The sequence below is a fragment of the Coenobita brevimanus genome, chromosome 78, assembly GCF_032717465.1.
Source record: "Coenobita brevimanus isolate Jiangsu-jjx chromosome 78, ASM3271746v2, whole genome shotgun sequence".
NCBI classification, from domain to species: Eukaryota; Metazoa; Arthropoda; class Malacostraca; order Decapoda; family Coenobitidae; genus Coenobita; species Coenobita brevimanus.
Window position 1 is genome coordinate 6,870,590 of NC_137031.1, and position 22,675 is coordinate 6,893,264.

The window sequence follows — 22,675 nt, forward strand, 5'->3', positions numbered from 1 at the left end:
TTAATAACTGTTTATTACAGTTTTTAAATTGCTCAGTGGATTAATGTGATAGTATATTTTATATATCATTCTGCAGATGGATTGTTGCTTAGTTCTGTGCATGAAACACATATTTTATATATATGCCAAATGTTTAAATGGTAACAGTCGTTGGGAATTAATGAATGCTATAGTAAATGAATGAATATAATAATTGTTATTTTTGGTCCAAGTACTTAGCGAATGACAATGTAGGTAACTGAAGTAGGTTTACGTACGTAAGTTGTAACTATGTTGGTGCAGTATGTTTTGTCTATCATTGTGTCTATAATTGTGTATTGTATAAATGAAGTAACTATTCAACTCACTGATTTTTATTGTGGTGGGAACGGTGTGAATGGTGGTGAGTGGTGTTGTCTGACACTGGTTGATTGACGTGTTGTTGTTTTCTCAGCAAATGCTAGCTCAGCACAAAGTTGACTTCTCGCTGTGGTAAATATGGTGAGTAAATGGGTAACGATGAGTAATGTTGAGTGAGTAACGATGAGTGAGACAAGTGGTGAGTGAGGGAATTTGTAATTGCTGCGTCGTCTGCTCCGTCATCCCTGCATCAGCGTGGTGGCAGTGGTGATGGAGGGTGGCTGGAGAGAAGGGTGGGGTCAGGTGGGGGTTGATGTGGTTGCGAGTCAGCGCTCTCAAAGCTCCGTATGTGGTTACTTGATCGTAGATTTCTATTTGATTTCTTGTACAACGTTTAATTGTAGTTTCTTGCTGTAAGGTGTTAACTCGAAGATAATGTTGGTTATTGTCTCACCTGCTTACTCCATAGCAGTCATAGATACTTGAAGTTCGTTTATTCGCTGATTGTAGCCTGACATAGAATTGTGAAAATTGGTTGTAACAATGTATTATCAAGCCACTGCCAGCGTAAAGTTGTGAGGCGTCAAATAGCTCGAACTTGTAGTATTTTTTGTTTTCTATCATGATAATGTAGACTCAACTGTAGACTCGTAGACTCGTAAACGTGGTTCATGCCACCACTGCCACAAAAAAAAAAATAATAATATATATATATATATATATATATATATATATATATATATATATATATATATATATATATATATATATATATATATATACCCCTGGGGATAGAGGGGTTTTCAAGAATACTCCCCCAGTATCCCTGCTTGTCGAAAAAGGCGACTAATAGGGTTGGCGGAGGGTTAGTGCCCCTCCCCGGAAAACAACTAACTAAAAAAACAAACAAGAAGCCTCGGACAAGGACTGACCAAACGATGACGACCCAGGACCGGACAAAGGACTTGGTAATGAGTACATGGAATGTAAGAGGAGCGAATGATGAGGTGAAAGAGAGAGAGATTGTCCAGGTGCTTGAGGGTGCGAAAGTGGATGTATGTGGAATAACTGAAACAAAATGGAGAGGAGAAAGTGTGAGAGAATGGGAGTATGGATGGGGTATATGTGCAGGAGTAGATGAGAATGAGAGGGCAAAGGAAGGAGTGTGTATAGTTGTGAGTAAAAGATGGAAGAAGAGCATAAGACAGTATGGATCAGTTGGGTCAAGGATTGTGTGGGTAAAGTTGAAAGTTGGAATACAAATGTGGGCGATTGTGTGTGTATGCGCCAACGCAAGATCGTGCTAGAAGAGTGAGAGAAGAGTTCTGGACAAATGTGGAAATGTGCATGGAAAAGTTTGGAAGGAATGAGAGAGTGTTTTTGATTGGTGATATGAATGGTAAAGTTGGTAATGTGAAGGTGGATGGAATAGTTGGTGAGTGGGGTGTGCCTGCCGAGATAGATGAGAATGGGAGTGCGTTAGTGGACATTTGTGCTGGGAGGGGGTTGGTGATAGCCAATACCCTCTTCAGGCATAAAATGATCCACAGGTATACATGGCGAGTGATGAGAAGGGTGGGTGGTGAACTGAATGAAAGGAAGGCAATGATTGATTATGTGTGTGTTGATGAAAGGATGCGAAGATGTGTAAAGGATGCAAGAGTGTATAGAGGTTGGAGGAGTGGACTTTCTGACCACTACTTGGTGGTGGCCAGAATTAGGATGCAAGTGAGATGGAGGAATAGAAGAAGGGAAAGACAAGAGGAAGGAGTAGTTGCAAGGAGAGTGGAAAGGTTACAAGAGGATGAGAAAAAGGCAGAGTATAAGAGAGAAGTGGAGGAACGATTGGGCAAATATGAATTGGAGCAGATGGGAGACGTGGAAGGTGTGTGTAAGATATTTACAGAAGAAATATGTGCAGCATGTGATGTGGTGTGTGGAAGGAAGAGAAGGCGGAGGGGGGTGCAAGGAACAGCGTGGTGGACTGAAGAGGTGAAACAGGCTGTGGCACAAAAGAAGAAAGCATACAATGAATGGGTGAGAAATAGGGGCGTGGAAGAAGTTGAGAGGCGGAAGAGAGAGTTATATGTGGAAAGGAAGAGAGAGGTGAAAAGATTAGTAAGAGAGAGTAAGAAGAGAGTGGATGAGGAATTTGGAAGGAATTTGAGTGTAAAGTGGAGGGACTGTAAGAAAATGTTCTGGAGAGAAGTGAAAAGAGTAAGACAGGGTGGAAGTGAAGTTAGCAGGGGAGTGAAAGATAAAAATGGTAGATTACTAGCAGAGAAGGGAGAAAAAGTGAGCAGATGGAGAGAACACTTTAAGGAATTGTTGAACGTAGAGGATGGAAGTAATGCGAATATAAGTGGCTGGGGAATGGCTGGGAGAAGGAGGGAGGTGAGAAGACAGGAAGAAATCAGTAGGATAGAAGTTGTGGAAGCAATGAAGAAAGTTAAATCAGGGAAAACCCCAGGAATTGATGGAGTGTGTGGTGAAATGCTGAAGCATGGGGGAGAGATAGTAGTAGAATGGATGTGGAAGATGTGCAGATTGGCCTGGGAGGAAGGTAGAGTCCCGGAGGATTGGAAGTCAGGTATAATTATTCCCTTGTACAAAGGAAAAGGGGAAAAAGAAGTGTGTGGTAATCATAGGGGCATTTGTCTTCTTAGTATAATAGGAAAAGTGTATGGTAGGATACTTATAGACAGAGTTAGAGAAAGAACAGAGAAATTAGTTGGAGAAGAACAGGGAGGCTTTAGGAAGGGAAGAGGTTGTGTAGATCAGATATTCATTCTTAGATCTTTAGTGGAAAAGTTTCTAGAGAAGGGAAAGAAGTTGTATGCGGCTTTCATTGATTTGGAGAAAGCATATGACAGGGTGGATAGACAAGGATTGTGGAAAGTGTTAAGAATATATGGAGTAGATGGGAAGTTGTTGAATGCTGTGAAGAGTATGTACGATGGTGCGAAGACTGCAGTGCATGTGGATGGTGAACTAAGTGAATTTTTCTCTTTGAAAGTTGGTTTGAAACAGGGATGTGTCATGTCTCCATGGTTGTTCAATCTGTACATGGATGGGGTAATAAAAGAGGTACAAGGTAGGGTAGTGGATGTTGGAGTGGCCCTGGTGAGAGAGGATAGTGTTTGGAAACTCCCTGTACTGTTGTTTGCAGATGATACTGTGTTGTTGAGTGAAGACGAAGGGGAGCTGCAAGGCTTGGTGGATGAGTTTGGGAGAGTGTGTAAGAAACGGAACCTAAAGGTGAATGTAGGGAAGAGTAAAGTGATGGTCTTTGAGAGAGGTGAAGTTAGTGAATGTACAGCGAGGTTAGATGGTGAGGAATTGGAAAATGTGAGTACGTTTAAGTATTTGGGTAGTGTGATGAGTTAGGATGGAGGTTTGGAGGGTGAAGTGCTTGAAAGGGTACAGCAGGGAAGAAAGGTTGCTGGTTCCTTGAAAACAGTGATAAGAAACAGGGAAGTGAGCATGGAAGTGAAAAAGTTACTACATGACAGTATTGTGATACCAGCTCTAACGTACGGAAGTGAAGCTTGGACATTGTTGGAAGGACACGAGTCAAGAGTGAGAGCAGTGGAAATGAGTTATTTAAGAGGAGCCTGTGGAGTCACGTGGAGAGACAGGCTGACGAATGAGGATATAAAGGAGCGTTATGGTGTGGATGTGGATGTGATAGGAAGCGTTATGAGGAACACACTGAGGTGGTTTGGCCATGTGGAGAGGATGGAGGGTGAGAGACTGATGAAGAGAGTGTATGTGAGTGAGGTGGAGGGGGGAAGAGGGAGGGGGAGGCCAAGGATGAGATGGAGGGATGGGGTGGAGAGGTATATGAGAGAGGGGGGTGTGAGTTGGGAGCATGGCAGTGAAATGGCGGGGGACAGGGCGACTTGGAGGCGATTTGTTTGTGGCCACCCCAAACGGGATTGAGGCGTCTGGCAATATATATATATATATATATATATATATATATATATAATATATATATATATATATATATTGATCTTGTAGTTAATTATATTCTAGTCGTAGACAAGCTGCAGTTAACAGTGAGTTGATTTGTAGGAGATACTGTCAGTTGTGCTTGTTGTCGGTGGCAGGAGAAAGATAAAGATGAGTGTTTGGGTTTGACTGTAGTTTATTTCTTCAAAGGGAATATCTCAAAAGTAATATTGAGAATGTCACACAAGAGCATATTGAGGTGTGAGCATTATATGTTTGCCAACTTTGCGTGCCTGCCCTTTTTCCCACCGTGCCTCTCTCTAGACCCCCCTTCTCTCTCTCTCTCTCTCTCTCTCTCTCTCTCTCTCTCTCTCTCTCTCTCTCTCTCTCTCTCTCACTCACTCCTTCTGCTTGCTAACTTCTCTCCCATATAGGAGAGATTGTGTCACGTGTAAGGCACGGCTGAGTGGAACTCTCTCGATCCTGGGGACTTTCCAATCAGGCATCACGAGGTGCTGTATTTGGCATTCCTGAGAGAGAATATGCAAACGCCATTTCCTTCAGCCCTGGCCATGACTTTCACTTAACCTGTAGATTACATGTGTACGCTACCAGCTATTATGTATTGTATTATGATATTTTAGACTTCTGACATCCACATGCCCCACTGTACAGTCTCAGTCCCTATCAGTGTCTACTCTGTTTCGTCTAGTCTTCACCTGCCCCCATTGTACACCCAGTCTCTATCAATGTCAACTCCCTGCATCATCTATTTTTCACTTGCCCTCACTGACCCACACCAGCAGACTGAGCCATCCCCGCAACAAGCCAGTTACTCTCAGGCGAGTTGTCTAGTGGATCGCCATTTACGGACCTCCCTATATATCACAACGCTTTCACTGATATGCATAAAATGACGCTTCAAAATATATATAACTTAGTAGGATGGAAGTTGTGGAAGCACTGAAGAAAGTCAAAATGGGGAAAGCCCCAGAAATTGATGGAGTGTGTGGTGAAATGCTGAAGCATGGGGAAGAGATAGTAGTAGAATGGATGTGGAAGATGTGCAGCTTGGCCTGGGAGGAAGGTAGAGTCCCAGAGGATTGGAAGTCATGTATAATTATTCCCTTGTACAAAAGGGACAGGGGAAAAATAAGCGTGTGGTAATCATAGGGGTATTTGTCTTCTTAGTGTAATAGGAAAAGTTTACAGTAGGATACTTATTGACAGAGTTAGGGAAATAACAGACAAATCAGTTGGAGAACAGGGAGGTTTTAGGAAGGGAAGTGATTGTGTAGACCAGATATTCATTCTTAGATCTTTATTGGAAAAGTGTCTACAGAAGGGAAAGAAGTTGTATGCGACCTTCATGGATTTGGAGAAAGCATATGACAGGGTGGATAGACAAGGATTGTGGAAAGTATTAAGAACATATGGAGTAGATGGGAAGTTGCTGAATGACGTGAAGAGTATGTATGAAGGTGCTAAGGCTGCAGTGTGTGTGGATAGTGACCTGAGTTTTTCTATTTGAAGGTTGGGTTGAATCAGGGATGTGTCATGTCTCCATCGTTGTTCAATCTGTACATGGATGGGGTTATAAAAGAGATACAAGGTAGGGAAGTGGATGTTGGAGTGGCCCCAATGAGAGAGGGCAGTGTTTGGAAACTCCCTGTGCTGTTGTTTGCAGATAATACTGTGCTGTTAAGTGAAGACGAAGGGGAGCTGCAAGGCTTGGTGGATGAGTTTAGGAGAGTGTGTAAGAAATGGAATCTAAAGGTGAGTGTAGGGAAGAGTAAAGTTATGGTCTTCGAGAGAGGTGAAGGCAGTGAATGAACAGTGAGGTTGGATGATGAGGAAATGGAAAATGTGAGTACGTTTAAGCACTTGGGTGGTGTGATGAGTAAGAATGAAAGTTTGGAGGGTGAAGTGCTTGAAAGGGTACAACAAGGAAGAAAGGTTGCTGATTCCTTGAAGGCAGTGATAAGAAACAGGGAAGTGAGCATGGAAGTGAAAAAATTATTACATGACAGTATTGTGATACCAGCTCTGACGTATGGAAGTGAAGCTTGGACGTTATTGGAGGGACAGAAGCCAAGAGTGAGAGCAGTGGAAATGAGTTATTTGAGAGGAGCCTGTGGAGTCATATGGAGAGACAGACTGACAAATGAGGATGTGAAGCAGCATTGTGGTGTGGATGTGGATGTGATAGGAAGCATTAGGAGAAACACGCTGAGGTGGTTTGGCCATGTGGAGAGGATGGACAGTGAGAGACTGACGAGGAGTGTATGTGGAGGGGGAGAGAGGGAGAGGAAGGTCAAGGATGAGATGACGGGATGGAGTGGAGAAGTATATGAGAGAGGGGTGTGTGAACTGGGAGCAGGGCAATGAAATAGCGGGGGACAGGGTGACGTGGAGGTGATTTCTTTGTGGCCACCCCGTATAAGGGAGTAAGGCATCTGAGAATAGATAGATAGATAGATAGTACATAATTTGGCTTGAAGGAGCAGAAGGACACTAGGTATGTTATAATTATTCTCAACTCATTTCCATTCACCACTTGTATTTGATAATATTAATACTACTACTACTACTACTAATAATAATAATAATAATAATAATAACAGTAATAATAATAATAATAACAACAACAATAATAATGATAATAATAATAATAATAATAATAATAATAATAATCACTCAGTTCATTGCCATTCTCATTACCTTTCCATGAACAACAACAACAATAATAATAATATTAATAATAAAAATAAGAAAATTAATAATAATAAAGATAATAATAATAGTAATGATAATAAAAATAATAATAATAATAATAATAATAATAATATAAATGCTCAGCAACATAACTTAACCCCTTCAGTCCAATGACGTATATATAATTTTCAAGCTTCCTGCCTGTCTTCAGACGAATTTCATCAGCTTAAGGAGCGATTTCTTTTCATAATAAGGGAAGACTCAGATTTAGCCTTCATTTATGCCTCCAGTATAAAAATATAAATAAAAAGCCATCGGACTGAAGAGGTTAACGGCAGAGAGAGAGAGAGAGAGAGAGAGAGAGAGAGATGGAAACAGAAGCTCCTCCTGCCCTACGCCCGAAACTTGGCCAATTTGGATTCCTCATCCTCCATCACCTCCTCCCCTTCCTCCTCCAGGTTCTCCATTCTACAGTTCTGCAGTCTGCAGATACATAAATACATAAATAAACCAATAAATACATCAATAGATATGTCACTGCCATCACTATAATCTTCTTTTTTCTTTTTTCCTTTTCTTTTCCAATTTCTTTCTTTTTTTTCCTTTTTTTTTTTTTGCCTACCTTATGAGCTCCGAGGGATTATTTTCGAGATCCGCGATGGTGTCTGGCAGTTTCCTGTTTAGGGTCTCTGGGAGCAGCAGTGTGGCCAGCCCAGCGACCAGGGCACCCAGACCAAAGACCAGAGAGGGAGCAGAGGGGTAGACTGGGCCCTGGGGAGAGAGGGGAGAGATCTGATGAGCCTTTGTCACTATTCATTGTGGTATCGGAGGCTTCGTAGCACTGTTGACTAAGTAATTGTCTTGTCTATAATTATCGGTATTTTACCTTACTTAGAGAGTTTGAGTAGCAACATCATCTTCATAAAAATTGTAAACCCAGATGTTGTTGTGTAATGTGCAAAATTAATCCCTATATCAGAAGTGTTATGAAAGAACCCACAACCACTTTCAATGTGAACCTTAGGTTCGAGTACTCTGTAGTGTGTAACTGGAAGTGTTGTCATTTTGGCATGGATATCCCAATTTCTAGCACACTGAAACATCATTTAGTGTATTTTACACATACCGGTATGCGAAACTGCGGCTAGCGCGTTATCTTCTTAAGCAATTTTTTGAACTACTGTAATACCTGCATTTTAGTAGGCTGAATGCTTAACGAAACAAGACTGTCATACTGCATGCATTTTTCTTGCTACTTAATTAAGGGAAAAATGTGATAAGTTCGTATCTACAGCCGATGTTCATTCATTTGATCTCGTGGCATTTTAATAATTTTGTTGGTTATTTCCTTGGTCTTAATGGCGTAATTAATAGATGGCTCACCATATTTTCCAGTACATTTCTTCGTGCCTAATACCATACTGTTGTGGTGATTTACTGCCATAGCTTTACATTAACCTGCCACATGCAAGCTATTTTTAGCTGTATGGGTCGCCTCCATGCCAGCCATTATTTGACCTTGTTTTGGGGGCTAAAATGATAGATTTTGATGTGGAATACTCATCGAAGCTTGGAAATGGGTTTTATCGAGTCCTGCATACTTGTATACAGGTATTCCCACTCTCTCACGCTTGCCACATTGGTGTGAGAAAGCCGTTTTCTATGTAGACTCAGGTATTTATGCTGAGAAGGTATAGCAATGTTTAGTACACTTTTCTGATTACTTATTACTTCAACATCTGTCATGATTTGCGTGTCTCTCTCACTGTGAACGCATTGTCTTACACTTACTTGAAAATTGGTACAACCTGACTTCACTATACAGTCCTGGCACTTACAAGAAGGTATTTACAACTTGACTTCAGTATATACAGTCCTTACACTTACAAGAAAATATTTACAACTTGATTTCAGTATGTATAGTCCCTACACTTATGTGAAAATATTTACAATATGTCTTCACTATGTACAGCACTGGGTGAGGCACACAGACAGAGTGAGGCAGAGTGAGCGTGAGGGGGAAAGCGAGTGGGTGTATGGCCTTGACTGCCTGAGGCATGATAGAGGAACAGTTAACATACATGCCTGCCAATTTGTACCCATGAATCTTGAAAAATGCGGTCACAGTGAATTTTTAAATTTTGAGCCATTTTAAAACGGCACTGGCATTGACCGTAGATTTTTATCAGACCATTTTAAAATGGCACTGGCACACAGCAGGTTAATGGTTGAGAGTTGGCCAACCTGTCCCAGGTTAATGTAATGGCGTAGTATAACTGACTAATAAAAACTTAGTGTTACAATAGGATGTGATGCAGGATCATCAGTGTAAATGAGGGTAAAAGACAGGCCCTATAAAAAGCTTGGCTTTAGTCACAGACTGTTAATAAAAATAGGATACTATCATATAGCAGAAAACGACAGAACATTAAAAGGGAATGGTTGATAAGAGAATGGATTTTAAACACTGGTACTAAGGAGAGCATAATAAATTCCTAAAGGGGAAGACTGTAAATGTAAGAAAGAACATGAGGCAGGTCAGAGATATAACACTGTAGTATAATTCTTTGGAAGTGGACGTGTTTAGTTGAGTTTGCCATGAACCCATTCTTTAAATGCTAATGGTGGTTGTCACGGTATGAAAACGTGTCAGAAAATCCTAAGGTGGTAACCTCGGATACGATGGGAGCCAAGCAGAATCATAGTACTTTGATTTCTGTATTATCTAGTGCACAATGCTTTGAGATTTTCCTTTAAACATTATGGACATTGCTATGAATTACTCATTATACACGACATGAAACTATGGAAATTATACTATATATGGAGAGAGAGAGAGAGAGAGACAGACAGACAGACAGACAGACAGACAGACAGAGGGTAGGGGAGAATCAGGCATACCAATCCATACACCATATTCACAGCTTCTGTACCAGTGATAGTTACAAAGCGTATCGATGCATGGTGTGTTGATAATTATTATAGTGTGTGTATGTGTGTGGGGTATTTGTGAATGAGCCAAGATATGCATGGAAGTATACCAACCAGCAACTCTGTGATGAATGGTGAGATCATTGAGCCGGTGCGGGAGAGGATGGTGCAGTAACCGAGGCCCTGAAGGCGCACCTCAGTGGGGTAGAGCTCCATGCAGTACAGGTACAGGATCACGTCGGCCGCAGTGATGCACATACGCCCCATCAGTGCCAACGCCAACACCATTACTTTCATATCTGGGAGGGAATAGATTGGGCGAATAGGAATGTTTGTTATCTATCTGTCTGTCTGTTTATCTGTTTACCTGTCTGTCTGTCTGTAAAGGGTTACAAAGGATAGCAAACAGCAACAGGCTTATTGGTTCTTTTGTAAGTGTTTGTTACAGAGAAGACTATGGCTGTGACAGCTAATTCTGTGAGCTAAAGATAAGGATGATAATGAAAGAAGGCTCTACCCTTGCCCATCAAACCGTCCAGCCAGCCAAAGTCGGCAGGAAAAATTGAGAAGGACCCCATGCAGTTTAGAAAAATTGCCACGACAGAAGCTAAAAATCTATATGCCACCAAACTAAAGAGGTTAACAAATGCTTGATCCCCTCTCACCCTTTCCCAACCATACCTGAAGGAATAAATGCCACAGCCACAATGACCACTCCACTTATAAAGTAGAAGACGATGCTGGGCCATTTCCTCCCACAACGCGCCACAAAGGGCACCAAGACCACATAGGCAGGCACCTCAACCACACCCGAGAGAACCATGTAGAGGAAGGGATCGGCGCTGAAGTTGACTGCATTGAGGGCAATCCCATAGAAGATGAGGGAGACCAGGAAGAACTTGAGGCACAGGATGCAAGTGATGACACATAGTTTGTGTGTTCTGTGGAGACAAGGAAGGAGTTTCTTGAATTATAGGTCCTGGAGAATGACATTTTCACTCTGTGGCACTGATATAACAGGCAGGCTCCACTGACTGGTTCTACAAATGTCCCTTAGGTTCAACCCTATTCCTCTGAACGGCAGGTGGTGGACTGCTGGAGGAGGCCAGCGTCAGGCTGCAGTTCACTGGGTTAACATTTCAGATGAAGTTGGGGCTACTACTATTAGTATTACTACTACTGTTGCTGCTGCTGTTGCTGTTATTACTACTGCCACGCTACTACTACTACTACTATACTACTACTACTACTACTACTACTACTACCACCACTACTACTGCTGCTGCTGCTGCTGCTGCTGCTGCTTGTATTATGACACATTACGCAAAGATTTTGCGTTCTCTGCAGTCACTAGAGGAAACTTTGTCCCTGACTGTACAGTGAAGTACAAATAATGCACAAATATTTGCTCATGTTTCATTTGCTTTTCTTGTCTCTCACTCCTGAAACTTACCTGAAGAGGATGAGCAGATGCAGGAGGAAGTGCGTCACCTTCTCCCTGTAGGCTCTCTTCATCTTCTGTTTCTCCATCCCGGATTTTCCCATGTGAGCCTGCCACGAAAGAAGTTTATATTTATTTTACACAGTCTTTTCGAATGGGGATCAAAAGGGAATTTAATGACGTATAGGTTTTCTTTTTTATGCGAGGAAGAAGGAACCAAAGGCATGAGCCCGCAGTAACAGTTCCCTCCAAGAGAAAAACAAAATACAATAGAGAGCCAAATTCAAGATCCGATCATTTTGAGATGCCTGGACACACTGCGTTTGAAAGACTGGAGATCATAGGCAGCAGGAAATACAGACAGAGGGAGACAGTTCCAGAGCTGACCTGTTGCATAAATGAAAGACTGGGAGTAACGGTTAACTCTTGCATTAGAGAGTTGGGCAGAAAAGGGATGAGAGTTTGCTGCCAGACGGGTGCTACGCGCCCGTCGTAGAGGTGGAGAAATGCAAGCAGACACTTCAGAGGAGCAGTGACCATTAAAGTAGCGATAGAAAAGAGATAAAGATGCAACAGTGCGGGGAAGAGACAGAGGTTGAAGGGAGTCAGTAAGAGGAGGAGAGTTAATGAGACGAAAAGCCTTTGATTCCACCCTATTGAGAAGAGCTGTATGTGGGGAGCCTCCCCACACATGAGAGTTGTACTCCACACAGGGGCAGATAAAACCCCTGCATAGAGTCAACAATTGTGCAGGGGTAAAGAAAGAGCGGAGTCGGCTTAGCACACCCAATCTCTTGGAAGCAGATTTTACAAGAGATGTAATATGATCTTTCCAAGATATGTCCCGAGTAAATGAAACCCCAGTCATGTTCAAGGATGATGCAGGATTAAGCTGAATATTATTAAACATTAGTGGGTGTACCTGTGGAAGACTTTGTCGGGTTGATAGGTGCAAGAACTGAGTCTTAGATGCATTAAAAACAACCATATATTTTTACCCCATTCAGAGATACGAGCCAAGTCAGACATTAGGTGTGCCATAGCCTCATCCCTTGTTTGTTGAAGTAACTTTTGAGATGGGCGTTGCGGGAACCAAATGGAAAGGTGAAGGGTGGAGTCATCAGCGTATGAATGGATAGGGTTAGATGTACAGCTTAGAAGATCATTGATGAATAAAAGGAAGAGAGCTGGTGATAGAACAGAGCCCCGAGGAACACCACTGTTGACAGATCTAGGAGAAGAACGATGGCCGTCTACAACAGCGGCTATAGAATGACCAGAAAGGAAGCTAGCGATGAAGGCACAGATAGAAGGATAGAAACCGTAGGAGGGCAGTTTGGAAATTAAAGATTTATGCCAGACTCGATCGAAAGCCTTTGAGATGTCAAGTGCAATGGCAAAGCTTTCGCCAAAGTCCCGAAAGGAGGATGACCAGGAGTCTGAAAGGTAGGTGAGAAGATCGCCAGTGAAGCATCCTTGACGGAACCCATACTGACGATCGGAAAGAAGGTTGTGATAGGAAAGATGCCTTAAAATTTTTCTATTAACCCGTCACGTCCCGAGGTTTTCCGCACCTCCAACATCCCCCAGTCCCGAGGTATTTTTGAAATTTTTTTTTTTTGGCTAAAACCTTCGCTTTTGATGAGAAACATCGAAAATTCATAGAGAAATCGCTCACCTAAGGTTTAAAGTGCCCAATCCAGGTAGGAGTTCCTCCTTACCTGAGTGGGTTTTCTAACATGCTGGCACCAAAGAAAACGAGTTCTATGGGAGGGTAACTATTTTATCCACTCATAAACGGTATTTATTTATTTACTTGGTACGAATGTATATGTAGTATGACAGTATATTGGTTTTCAAGCAGTAATAAAGGCATTATAAGCATTGTTTCACTCACTAACTAATCACCATACCTGACCTATTTTTGCCACACTACCTGATCATTATTTCTGGCTGTTTCTTCTTCTAATGCTATGTAAACATTGTCCTCCACATTGTCATCGATTGGGGAATCACTCTGGCCCTGAATAACTTTACTAGCCAGGTCACTGGTAACAGGTCCTTTGCCAAGACAATGTTGTGAGGGGGGGAGGGGGGAGGTTATGCAGTGTAAGGCATTGTCCCTGCTTGGTATCTTGTACAGGAATAGAGGAAGGTGTCCCGTGTATACATACGAAAAATCACGTGCGAAAATTGAAAATTGTGCAAATTAGTGACCTTGTAATTGCACGACGTACTGGTACGTCGCCGGGATTGGCAAATGCAAATCGTTGCAACGTACCCATAATTCGTCGGGACGGGGCGGGTTAAGAATTGACTCGAAAACTTTTGAAATACAGGACGTTAAAGCAATTGGACGATAGTTGGAGGGTTGGGAGTGGTCACCCTTCTTTGGGACTGGCTGAATGAGAGCAAACTTCCAGCAAGAAGGAAAGGTACAAGTTGACAGACAAAGGCGAAAGAGTTTGCCTAGGCAGGGTGTAAGCACAGAAGCACAGTTCTTGAGAACAACAGGAGGGACCCCATCAGGCCCATATGCCTTGTTAGTACTGAGGCCAGAGATGGCAGAAAATACATCAACTGAAGAAATTTTAATGTCAGCCATGAGGAAGTCAGAGGGGGGAAGTGATGGAGGAACAGCACCGGAATCGTCTAAGGTGGAATTGGAGGAGCAAGTCTGTGTGAAGAGATCTGCTTTATCAGTAGAAGAAATAGCTACAGAACCATCAGAGTAGAAAAGAGGAGGGAAGGATGATGAGGTAAAGTTGTTAGAAAGATTTTTGGCAAGGTGCCAGAAGGAGAGAAGAATTCGAGTTGGAGAGTTGAGAGCATTTAGTATGGATGAAATTATTTTTAGCAGAGCGAAGAACAGACTTAGCATGATTCCGGGCAGAAACGTAAAGATGATGTGATTCAGGGGTGGGTTGGCTCCAGTACCTTTTGTAGGCCCTCTCCTTGTTGTGGACAGCATTAGAACAAGCGTGATTAAACCAAGGCTTTCTTGCGTTACTCAAAGGATATGAGAAAGAAATGTATGCTTCCATGCCCGAGAGAATAACCTCCGTAATGCGCAAGGCACACTCAGATGGCTCACGGCCATGGAAGCAATAATCATTCCAGGGAAAATCAAAGAAGTACTGCCTGAGGGCCTCCCAGTCCGCGGCTCCAAAATGCCACAGACGACGTTTCCCTTGAGGGTCCACAGGCCGTACCGGAGTGATAGGACAGGTTAAGGTAATAAGGTTGTGATCGGAGGAGCCCAACGGAGAGAAAAGATTAACAGAATAAGCAGAGGATTAGTTGTGAGGAAGAGGTCAAGTATGTTGGAGCTCTCTCCAAGGCGGTCAGGGATACTGGTAGGATGCTGTACAAGCTGCTCCAGGTCATTAAGGATAGAAAAGATGTAGGCTTGTTCACCAGGTGGATCAGTGAAAGGAGAGGAGAGCCAAAGGTGGTGGTGAACATTGAAATCTCCAAGAATGGAGATTTCAGAGAAAGGAGAAATGGATAGAATGTGTTCCATCGTAGAAGTAAGATAGTCGAAGAATTTTTGATAGTCATTAGAATTAGGGGATAAGTAAACAGCACAGATATATTTAGTCAGAGAATGACAGGAAAGCCAAAGCCAGAGTGTGGAGAATTCAGAAGAATCAAGTTCAGGAACACGAGAGCAAGATAAGTCGTTGCGTATATATACACAACAACCACTTTTGGCTTTGAAATGAGTATAGAGAAAGTAGGAGGATACAGAAAAGAGTTTGCTATCAGTTGCCTCAGACAGCTGAGTCTCCGTTAGAAAAAGAAGGTGAGGTTCAGAGGAGGAGAGGTGGTGCTCAACAGAGCGAAAGTTAGAGGAAAGGCCGCGAATGTTGCAGAAATGAAGAAGAAGAGAGTCAAACAGTGGCTCCAGGCACCTTGAGTCGTCACCGGGAGAGGGGCGGATACATGCATACATTTTGCCGTGTGTGTGTGTGTGTGTGTGTGTGTGTGTGTGTGTGTGTGTGTGTGTGTGTGTGTGTGTGTGTGTGTGTGTGTGTGTGTGTTTTATTCATATACCCCTGGCAATCACCTCTTGTCTAATGGCATGCATAAGCGAGTGTAGCTCCTCCTGGGGTGGAAGGGTGACATGGTTCCAGCGAGCCGCCTTGTCCAGCGTCTTGCTCGCCTTCTCAAATCTCCCATGCACGATGAGCCAACGGGGAGACTCATCCAGAATCCTGTGTGTGGCAAAGAAGGGTAAACAATAGACCTTTTTTCCCTTTAATTACGAGGAGGAAGGGGGAGACAGAAGCTGTGATGGAGGGATGGAGTGGAGAGATGTATTAGAGAGGGGTGGTGTGAGTTGGAGGGAAGTCATTCAAACGTTGAAAGACAAGATGACATGAAGGAGAATTGTTTATTGCAAAAAAGGTCAAATGACATTTTTTTTTTCTTTTCACTGCGAGAGGAGGAAGGGAGTGGGGGAGACCAAAAATGAGATGGAGGGATGGGATGGAGAGATTAACTATATGAAAGAGATGGGGTGCGTGAGTCGCAGGAAGGGGGACCTATTGCCAGAGGACAGAGTGGATGGGGTGGAGAAATATATGATGTATGGTGCAATCAGAGATATAGGATATAACCAGGGGGTTCAGATACGAAGTAATACAAACGTCTCTCAGTTACTTCACTATCCCCCAAAATGATGTTGGTGGTCTGCAGAAAAAGAACTTAAGATTGCAGTCCACCGGTTCACATTCAGCTTAGCCTGGGGTTGCAGCTACTACTACTACTACTACTACTACTACCACTACTACTACTGTCTACAACACTGAAGAAAATACTTATGAAATCTGTGAATGGCAGGTCAAATTTATCAAGGAATGTAGAGTACTGAACTAGGCAGAAAATTCTAGGGAGGAAGAACCTACTCAACTACAAAATTTTCTGGCTAACTGGCACTGCAGTGGTAAACCACAGGAACTAAGTATTGGTCAAAAGCTAAACCACAATTTAATCTAAAATAAAACTATGTCAAGGCTAAATAAATGAAAAACTGAACCATTACTGATTATGCAATGAAACTATACCTCCTCATAGTCGCACCAAAACTAAAGCATAACCTTAATTTAGCTATACTTTTTTTTTTAATAACAGAACAAAGGAAGGAAGAATAAGTGAATTAAAAAAAAAAAAAACATACACCAGATACCTGGCATCCTTCATTCATAAAATATTAGTAACGGTTGGACTTGAACAGCTGCAGGTTGAAGTTTGGGGGGAAACAACTCCGGGGAAGCGAGTTCCAGAGAGATTCAGTTCGGGGAATAAAAGAATTCTGATAGGCAGAAGTTCTGCTATATGGCTGTGTGACATACCAAAACAAAATGGATGCCAGAGCTAAACCGGAATTGAGTCTTAAAAAAAAAAAAAAAAAAAAAAGAAACTAAATACATGTCAAAGGCTAAAATTTAATTAAATCTGAAATATATTTATGCCCACCTAGACAACATACGAGTATGCCAAGAGCTAAAACCTAACTAATTCTGAAATATGTATGCTCAGCTAAAACTAAATACGTGCCAAACGCTAAACTAAGGCCGAATCTAAAGCATATTTATACCCAGGTAGAGACTAAATACGTTGCGAGAAGCTTAACTTAATCAAGAACAACAACAACAACAACAACAAAAAGGTAAAAACTAAAAGCGTGTCAAAAGCTAATTCCTAATTGCATCTTGAACTAAATCGAGTATTGGACGATGAGACGGCGAGGAACTAAATACATGGCAGAACCTAAACCCTAACCAAGTCTAGAGGAAAACTTGACCCAAAAATGAAAGATAAAAAACTTACAAGAGAATGGGAACCATGAGAAGGCCGGGTATGTTGACTGCCAGTTGGAGCCATCGCCAGTCCCTGATGAGGTAGGCCACTCCGCCCCAAATCATAGTGCCGATCGCCCACGGGAAAGACGCCAGTACGCCCACGATAGATCGGTACTTGGGTTCGCATACCTCAAGCGCTGTATAAAAGTACGAGGGGTTTCGATGCAGCCAGGAGCAAATATTCTGCTTCACTCCTCTGCCAGCATTGTCTCCTGCCTTCCATATCTTTCATTCCTCCCCAAACAACAGAGAGCATCTTTCCTTCTTCCATTCTTTCTGTTTCATTTTGCTCTCACTTCAAAATAATTCATGTAACATCTTCCCTTGCCTCACACGTCAGAGAAGTGTCAACGAACTTTTGCTCATGGCTTTACGTATTGCTAAAACTGACTGCGTGGAAGTGTAGATAACCCCTGCTATATTATTATTATTATTTATTTTATAAATTTTTCCCATAATTAGTAAAGCACATAATGATGATGGAATATGTCTCACCTTTCTGGATCTGCAATTTGGGATCTGTAGGCTACTTGGACTTGCACATACCTCTAGTGCTATACAGAGCACTAGTTTTCAAGAATCACATTACTAAAATTTTTATAGTTGAAAAGAACATGATCTTAGCAAGGCTGTTAATTCAGTGTAAGCAATTTAGAAGCCTGAACTTTTTAGCAACTTCACTCCGATGACCTTGTTTATTTTTTTATTAAAATGTTCAACTTCAGAAAGACCCCTCGTTGTGTAGACGTTATTGGATTCCACTTTGTGTGTGTGTGTGTGTGTGTGTGTGTGTGTGTGTGTGTGTGTGTGTGTGTGTGTGTGTGTGTGTGTGTGTTTTACCGTTTCAGTTCCAAAAGTCTCCTCCAAGTCTAGTAAATTTGTCTGGAGATAGGGAGAAAAATAATCAAATACGTCAAGGCAGTGAAGGGGTTATGATGACAATAAACTTCTTCTAGAATTTCTAACAGATAAATAACGTAATGGAGATACGGACTAACCGAGGATATAGCCAGTATGAAGGATGGCAGGATAGATGAAACCGAGGATGAAACGGAAGGTGAGGATGGCCGGGAGGGAGGTGAGCCAACAGCTGGATATGGCAATGAAGAAATATGTCAGTACCCCCAGGCTTAGCGTTGTTTTCCGCCCGAACCTGTGTGTAAAGAAGACGACGAATAAGATTCTTTTTCCTCCATACCCACAAGGAGGAGAAAAAGAGAAAAAATGAAGAAGATCTACATTCTTACCTGTCTGAAACAACGTGTGCATGGGCGTACTGGATCACCACTTTTTTTTTTTTTTTTGCAATACTTAAGTCTGCTAATGAAAACACAGAAACGCTTCTGGACGCATGTAAATAAGTAAAGCTTCACGTGGAACTGTGAGCTAACCTGTCTGACGTGAGGCCGTTGATGGGCGCCCCGAAGAAGGTGCCAAACATGTAGAGGCTCTGGTAGGTGGGTCGGATGTACTCCCTGGAGCACACCAGATCGAACTGACGAAAGAGGGGGACACAAATCACCTATAATATTAGTAGCTGCAACCTGCAACCTCAGGCTCATGTGGATGTAAAGCCAGTGGACTCCAGGCTAAGGCTGCCCTTCTGCCGTCCGCAATCCCCCTTTCAGGGGGTAGCAAGGAAGCTGGGGTACGTTTGTATAAACAGCTATATCGGTGCTGACACCTGAAGGCGTCCCTCTCCAGCATCACAAATCCACTGTACTGTACATTATTAGTACCATATATATACAGTGTGGTCCATTATATACCGCTCCTTTTCCACTCTACTGGGCGATTTCTCGTGTGTTGCAGGTAATGTTAAGTCAGCATTATTACTGTCTACCTTGGGTCATTTATTCATATCCTTCTCCCATTGTTACACCCACGCTCACACCAACAGGCTAAGCAGTCCCCACAACACATAAGATACCGCCAATTGAGTCTCTAGTGGAGTGCCACTTATGGAACACTCTGTATATACATTTTTACCCTCCATCTGATGAAGCAGAGGAGGCTATTGCTATCACTGAGATCAACAACTATAGGTGGCATGGAAATTTCGTTTCCAGGCCAGAACTCAGAAGTATTCTCCATGGAGTCATGAAATATCATATAGTTATGTGTATTTTTTGATTAGTTGAATGCTGAGTGTTAAGTCGTTTTTTTTTTTTTTTTAATATGAAAAGGTAAAAAAAAAAAAAATCTTGGAGATTTCACTGTGATTTGCGCAAGGAATCTGAAAGGCCCAATGCATTTTTTGCCCTTCACCTGACGAAGTCAGAGGAGGGTACTGTTATCACTGGGATCAACAACAATAGATGGTATAGAGATTTTGATTCTGGGCCAGAACTCAGAAAGTATTTGCTATAGAGTCATGAAATTTCAAATAGTTATTTGTCTTATAGTGAACTTGTGCCTTTTAATAGATATATTTTTTTTTTTATGCGAGGATGAAGGAACCAAAGGCTAGGAGCCAACAAAACAGTTCCTTCCAAGAAAAAAAAAAAATGCGAAAAGACCCAAATTCAAGATCCGTTCATTTTAAGATGCCTGGACACACTGCATTTGAAAGACTGGAGATCATACGAAGCAGGAAATACAGACAGAGGGAGACAGTTCCAGAGTTGACCTGTTGCATAAATGAAGGTCTGGGAGTAATAGTTAACTCTTGCATTAAAGAGTTGGACAGACAAGGGATGAGAGATTGTTGCTAGACGGGTGCTACGCGCCCCTCGTAGAGGTGGAGGGATGCAAGCAGATAGTTCAGAGGAGCAGTGACCATTGAAGTAGCAATAGAAAAGAGATAAAGATGCAACAGTGTGGTGAAGAGACAGAGGTTGGAGGAAGCCAGTAAGAGGAGGAGATGACGGAAAGCCTCTGACTCCATCCTATTGAGAAGAGCTGTATGTGGGGAGCCTCTCCACACATAAGAGTTGTACTCTACTCAGAGGCGAATAAAACCCACATTAAAAGTCAACAACTGTGCATGGGTAAAGAATGTACAGGGTCGGCTTACCACAGCTAATCTCTTGGAAGCAGATTTTACAAGCGATGCAATATGATATTCCCAAGATAAATCTCAAGTGAATGAAACACCAAGCATGTTGAAGGATGATGCAGCATTGACCTATATATTATTCAACGTTAGTTGGTACTCCTATGGAAGATTTTGTCTGGTTGATAGGTGTAAAAACTGAGTCTTTGATGCCTTAAAAACAACAAGATTATTTTTGCCCCAGTCAGACATATGAGCCAAGCATGACATTAGGTGTACAATAGCCTCATCCCTTGGTTGATGAAGTAGGAGTAACTACTGAGATGGACATTGTGGGAACTGAATGGAAAGGTAAAAAGTGGAATCATCAGAGTACGAGTGGATGGGGTTAGATGTACAGCTTAGAAGGTCATTGATGAATAAACGGAAGGGAGTTGGTGATAGGACAGAGCCCTGAGGAACACCACTGTTGATAAATCTAGGAAAAGAACGATGGCAGTTTTCAACAGCGGCTATAGAACGACCATAAAGATGAATGCACAGATAGGATAGAAACCGTAAGAGGGCAGTCTGGAAATTAAACATTTATGCCAGACTCGATCGAAAGCCTTTGAGATGTCAAGTGCAATGGCAAGCTTTTGCCAAAGTCCTGAAAGGATGATGACCAGGAGTCTGAAAGTAGATGAGAAGATCTCCAGTGAAGCGCCAATGACGGAACCCATGCTGACGATCAGAAAGAACGTTGTGATAGGATAGATGGTTTAAAATTTTTCTGTTAAGAATAGATTTGAAAACTTTTCACAGGATGTTAATTCAATTGGACGATAGTTAGAGGGTTGGGAATGGTCACCCTTCTTTGGGACTGGCTGAATGAGGCAAACTTCCAGCAAGAAGGATAACTACAACTTGAAAGACAAAGGCGAAAGAGTTTACCTAGGCAGGGTGTACGCACAGAAGCACAGCTCTTGAGGACAACAGAAGGGACTCCATCAGACCCATATGCCTTGTTAGCATTGAGACCAGTGATGGCAGAAAATACATCAGCTGAAGAAATTTTAATGTCAGCCAAAAGGAAGTCAGAGGGGGGAAATGATGGGGGAACAGCACTGGAATCATCTAAGGTGGAATTGGAGGAGAAAGTCTGAGCAAAAATATCTGCTTTATCAGTAGAAGGAATAGCTACAGAGCCATCAGAGTAGAAAAGAGGAGGGAAGGATGATGAGCGAGAGTTGTTAGAAAGGTTTTTGGCAAGGTGCTAGAAGGACCAGGAAGAATTCGAGTTGGAGAGTTCAGAGCATTTAGTACGGATGAAATTATTCTTAGCAGAGTGAAGAACAGACTTAGAACAATTCTGGGCAGAAACATAAAAAAGATGTGATTCAGGGGTGAGGTGGCTCTTGTACCTTTTATAGGCCCTCTACTTGTTGCAGACAGCATTAGAACAAACGTGATTAAACCAAGGCTTTCTTACATTAGTCAAAGGATATGAGAGAGGAATGTCTGCTTCCATGCCCGAGAGAATAACGTCCGTAATGCGCAAGGCACACTCAGATGGCTCCCGGCCAGAGAAACGATAATCCTTCTAGGGAAAATCAAAGAAGTACTGCCTGAGGGCCTCCCAATCTGCAGCTCCAAAGTGCAACAGTTAACGTTTCTTTGGAGGGTCCACCAGCTGTACCGGAGCGATAGGACATGTTAAGGTAATAAGGATGCAACTGAAGGAGCCCAACGGAGAGAAAATATTAACAGTGAAAGCAGAAGGATTAGTTGTAAGGAAGAGGTCAAGTATGTTGGAGCTCTCTCCAAGGCGGTCAGGGAAACAGATAAGGTGGTGTACAAGCTGCTCTAGGTCATTAAGGACAGAAAAGTTGTTGGCTTGTTCACCAGGAGGATCAGTGAAAAGAGAGGAGAGCCAAAGGTGTGGTGAGCATTGAAATCTCCTAGAATGGAGATTTCAGAAAAAGAAGAAAGGATAGAATGCTGCTTCTTAAGTAGTTTTTTTTTTTTAATTATGAGAAAAAAAAAAGTTATTCTGAGATGTGTCAATGAAACGTATGCAAGGAATCTGAAGGGCCCAATGCATTTTTCTATTAAAACTTTGCAACTATTACACCTAGGAGGCAGAAATTGTACGTGATAATTGAATATTTGAATACCCAAATGTGTGAAATTTCATGACTGTACTTATTATGTAACCATAAAGATGTTCATAAACCTTATTAACATGGATAAACTACTGAAATTTTTTAACTATAATTCCTATTTGTTATACCAAGTTGGGGGGAGGTAAGGACAGTTATGTGCTTAGTTAGGTGTGCAGGGTGTTGGGGGGGGGGTATGTGCTTCGTCAGGTGGAACGTTGCAACAGCATAGTGCTGCGCATATATATATATATATATATATATATATATATATATATATATATATATATAT

The 22,675-nt window shown here is 42.1% G+C and overlaps 1 protein-coding gene across 1 annotated transcript in view; it reads right to left on the reverse strand.

Moving 5' to 3' along the window:
- Positions 1-343: 343 nt before the first annotated feature.
- Positions 344-22,675, reverse strand: part of LOC145408659 (organic cation transporter protein-like) — a 43,400-nt gene continuing 21,068 nt past the window's right edge. Inside the window, exons 4-12 of the mRNA XM_080279340.1 lie at positions 18,639-18,742; positions 18,246-18,400; positions 17,216-17,384; positions 15,450-15,597; positions 11,393-11,490; positions 10,621-10,880; positions 10,054-10,238; positions 7,653-7,779; positions 344-378 (exon numbers count right to left, since the gene is read on the reverse strand). Coding sequence (XP_080135466.1) covers positions 344-378; positions 7,653-7,779; positions 10,054-10,238; positions 10,621-10,880; positions 11,393-11,490; positions 15,450-15,597; positions 17,216-17,384; positions 18,246-18,400; positions 18,639-18,742 — 1,281 coding nt within the window. The remainder of the gene's footprint in view (positions 379-7,652; positions 7,780-10,053; positions 10,239-10,620; positions 10,881-11,392; positions 11,491-15,449; positions 15,598-17,215; positions 17,385-18,245; positions 18,401-18,638; positions 18,743-22,675) is intronic.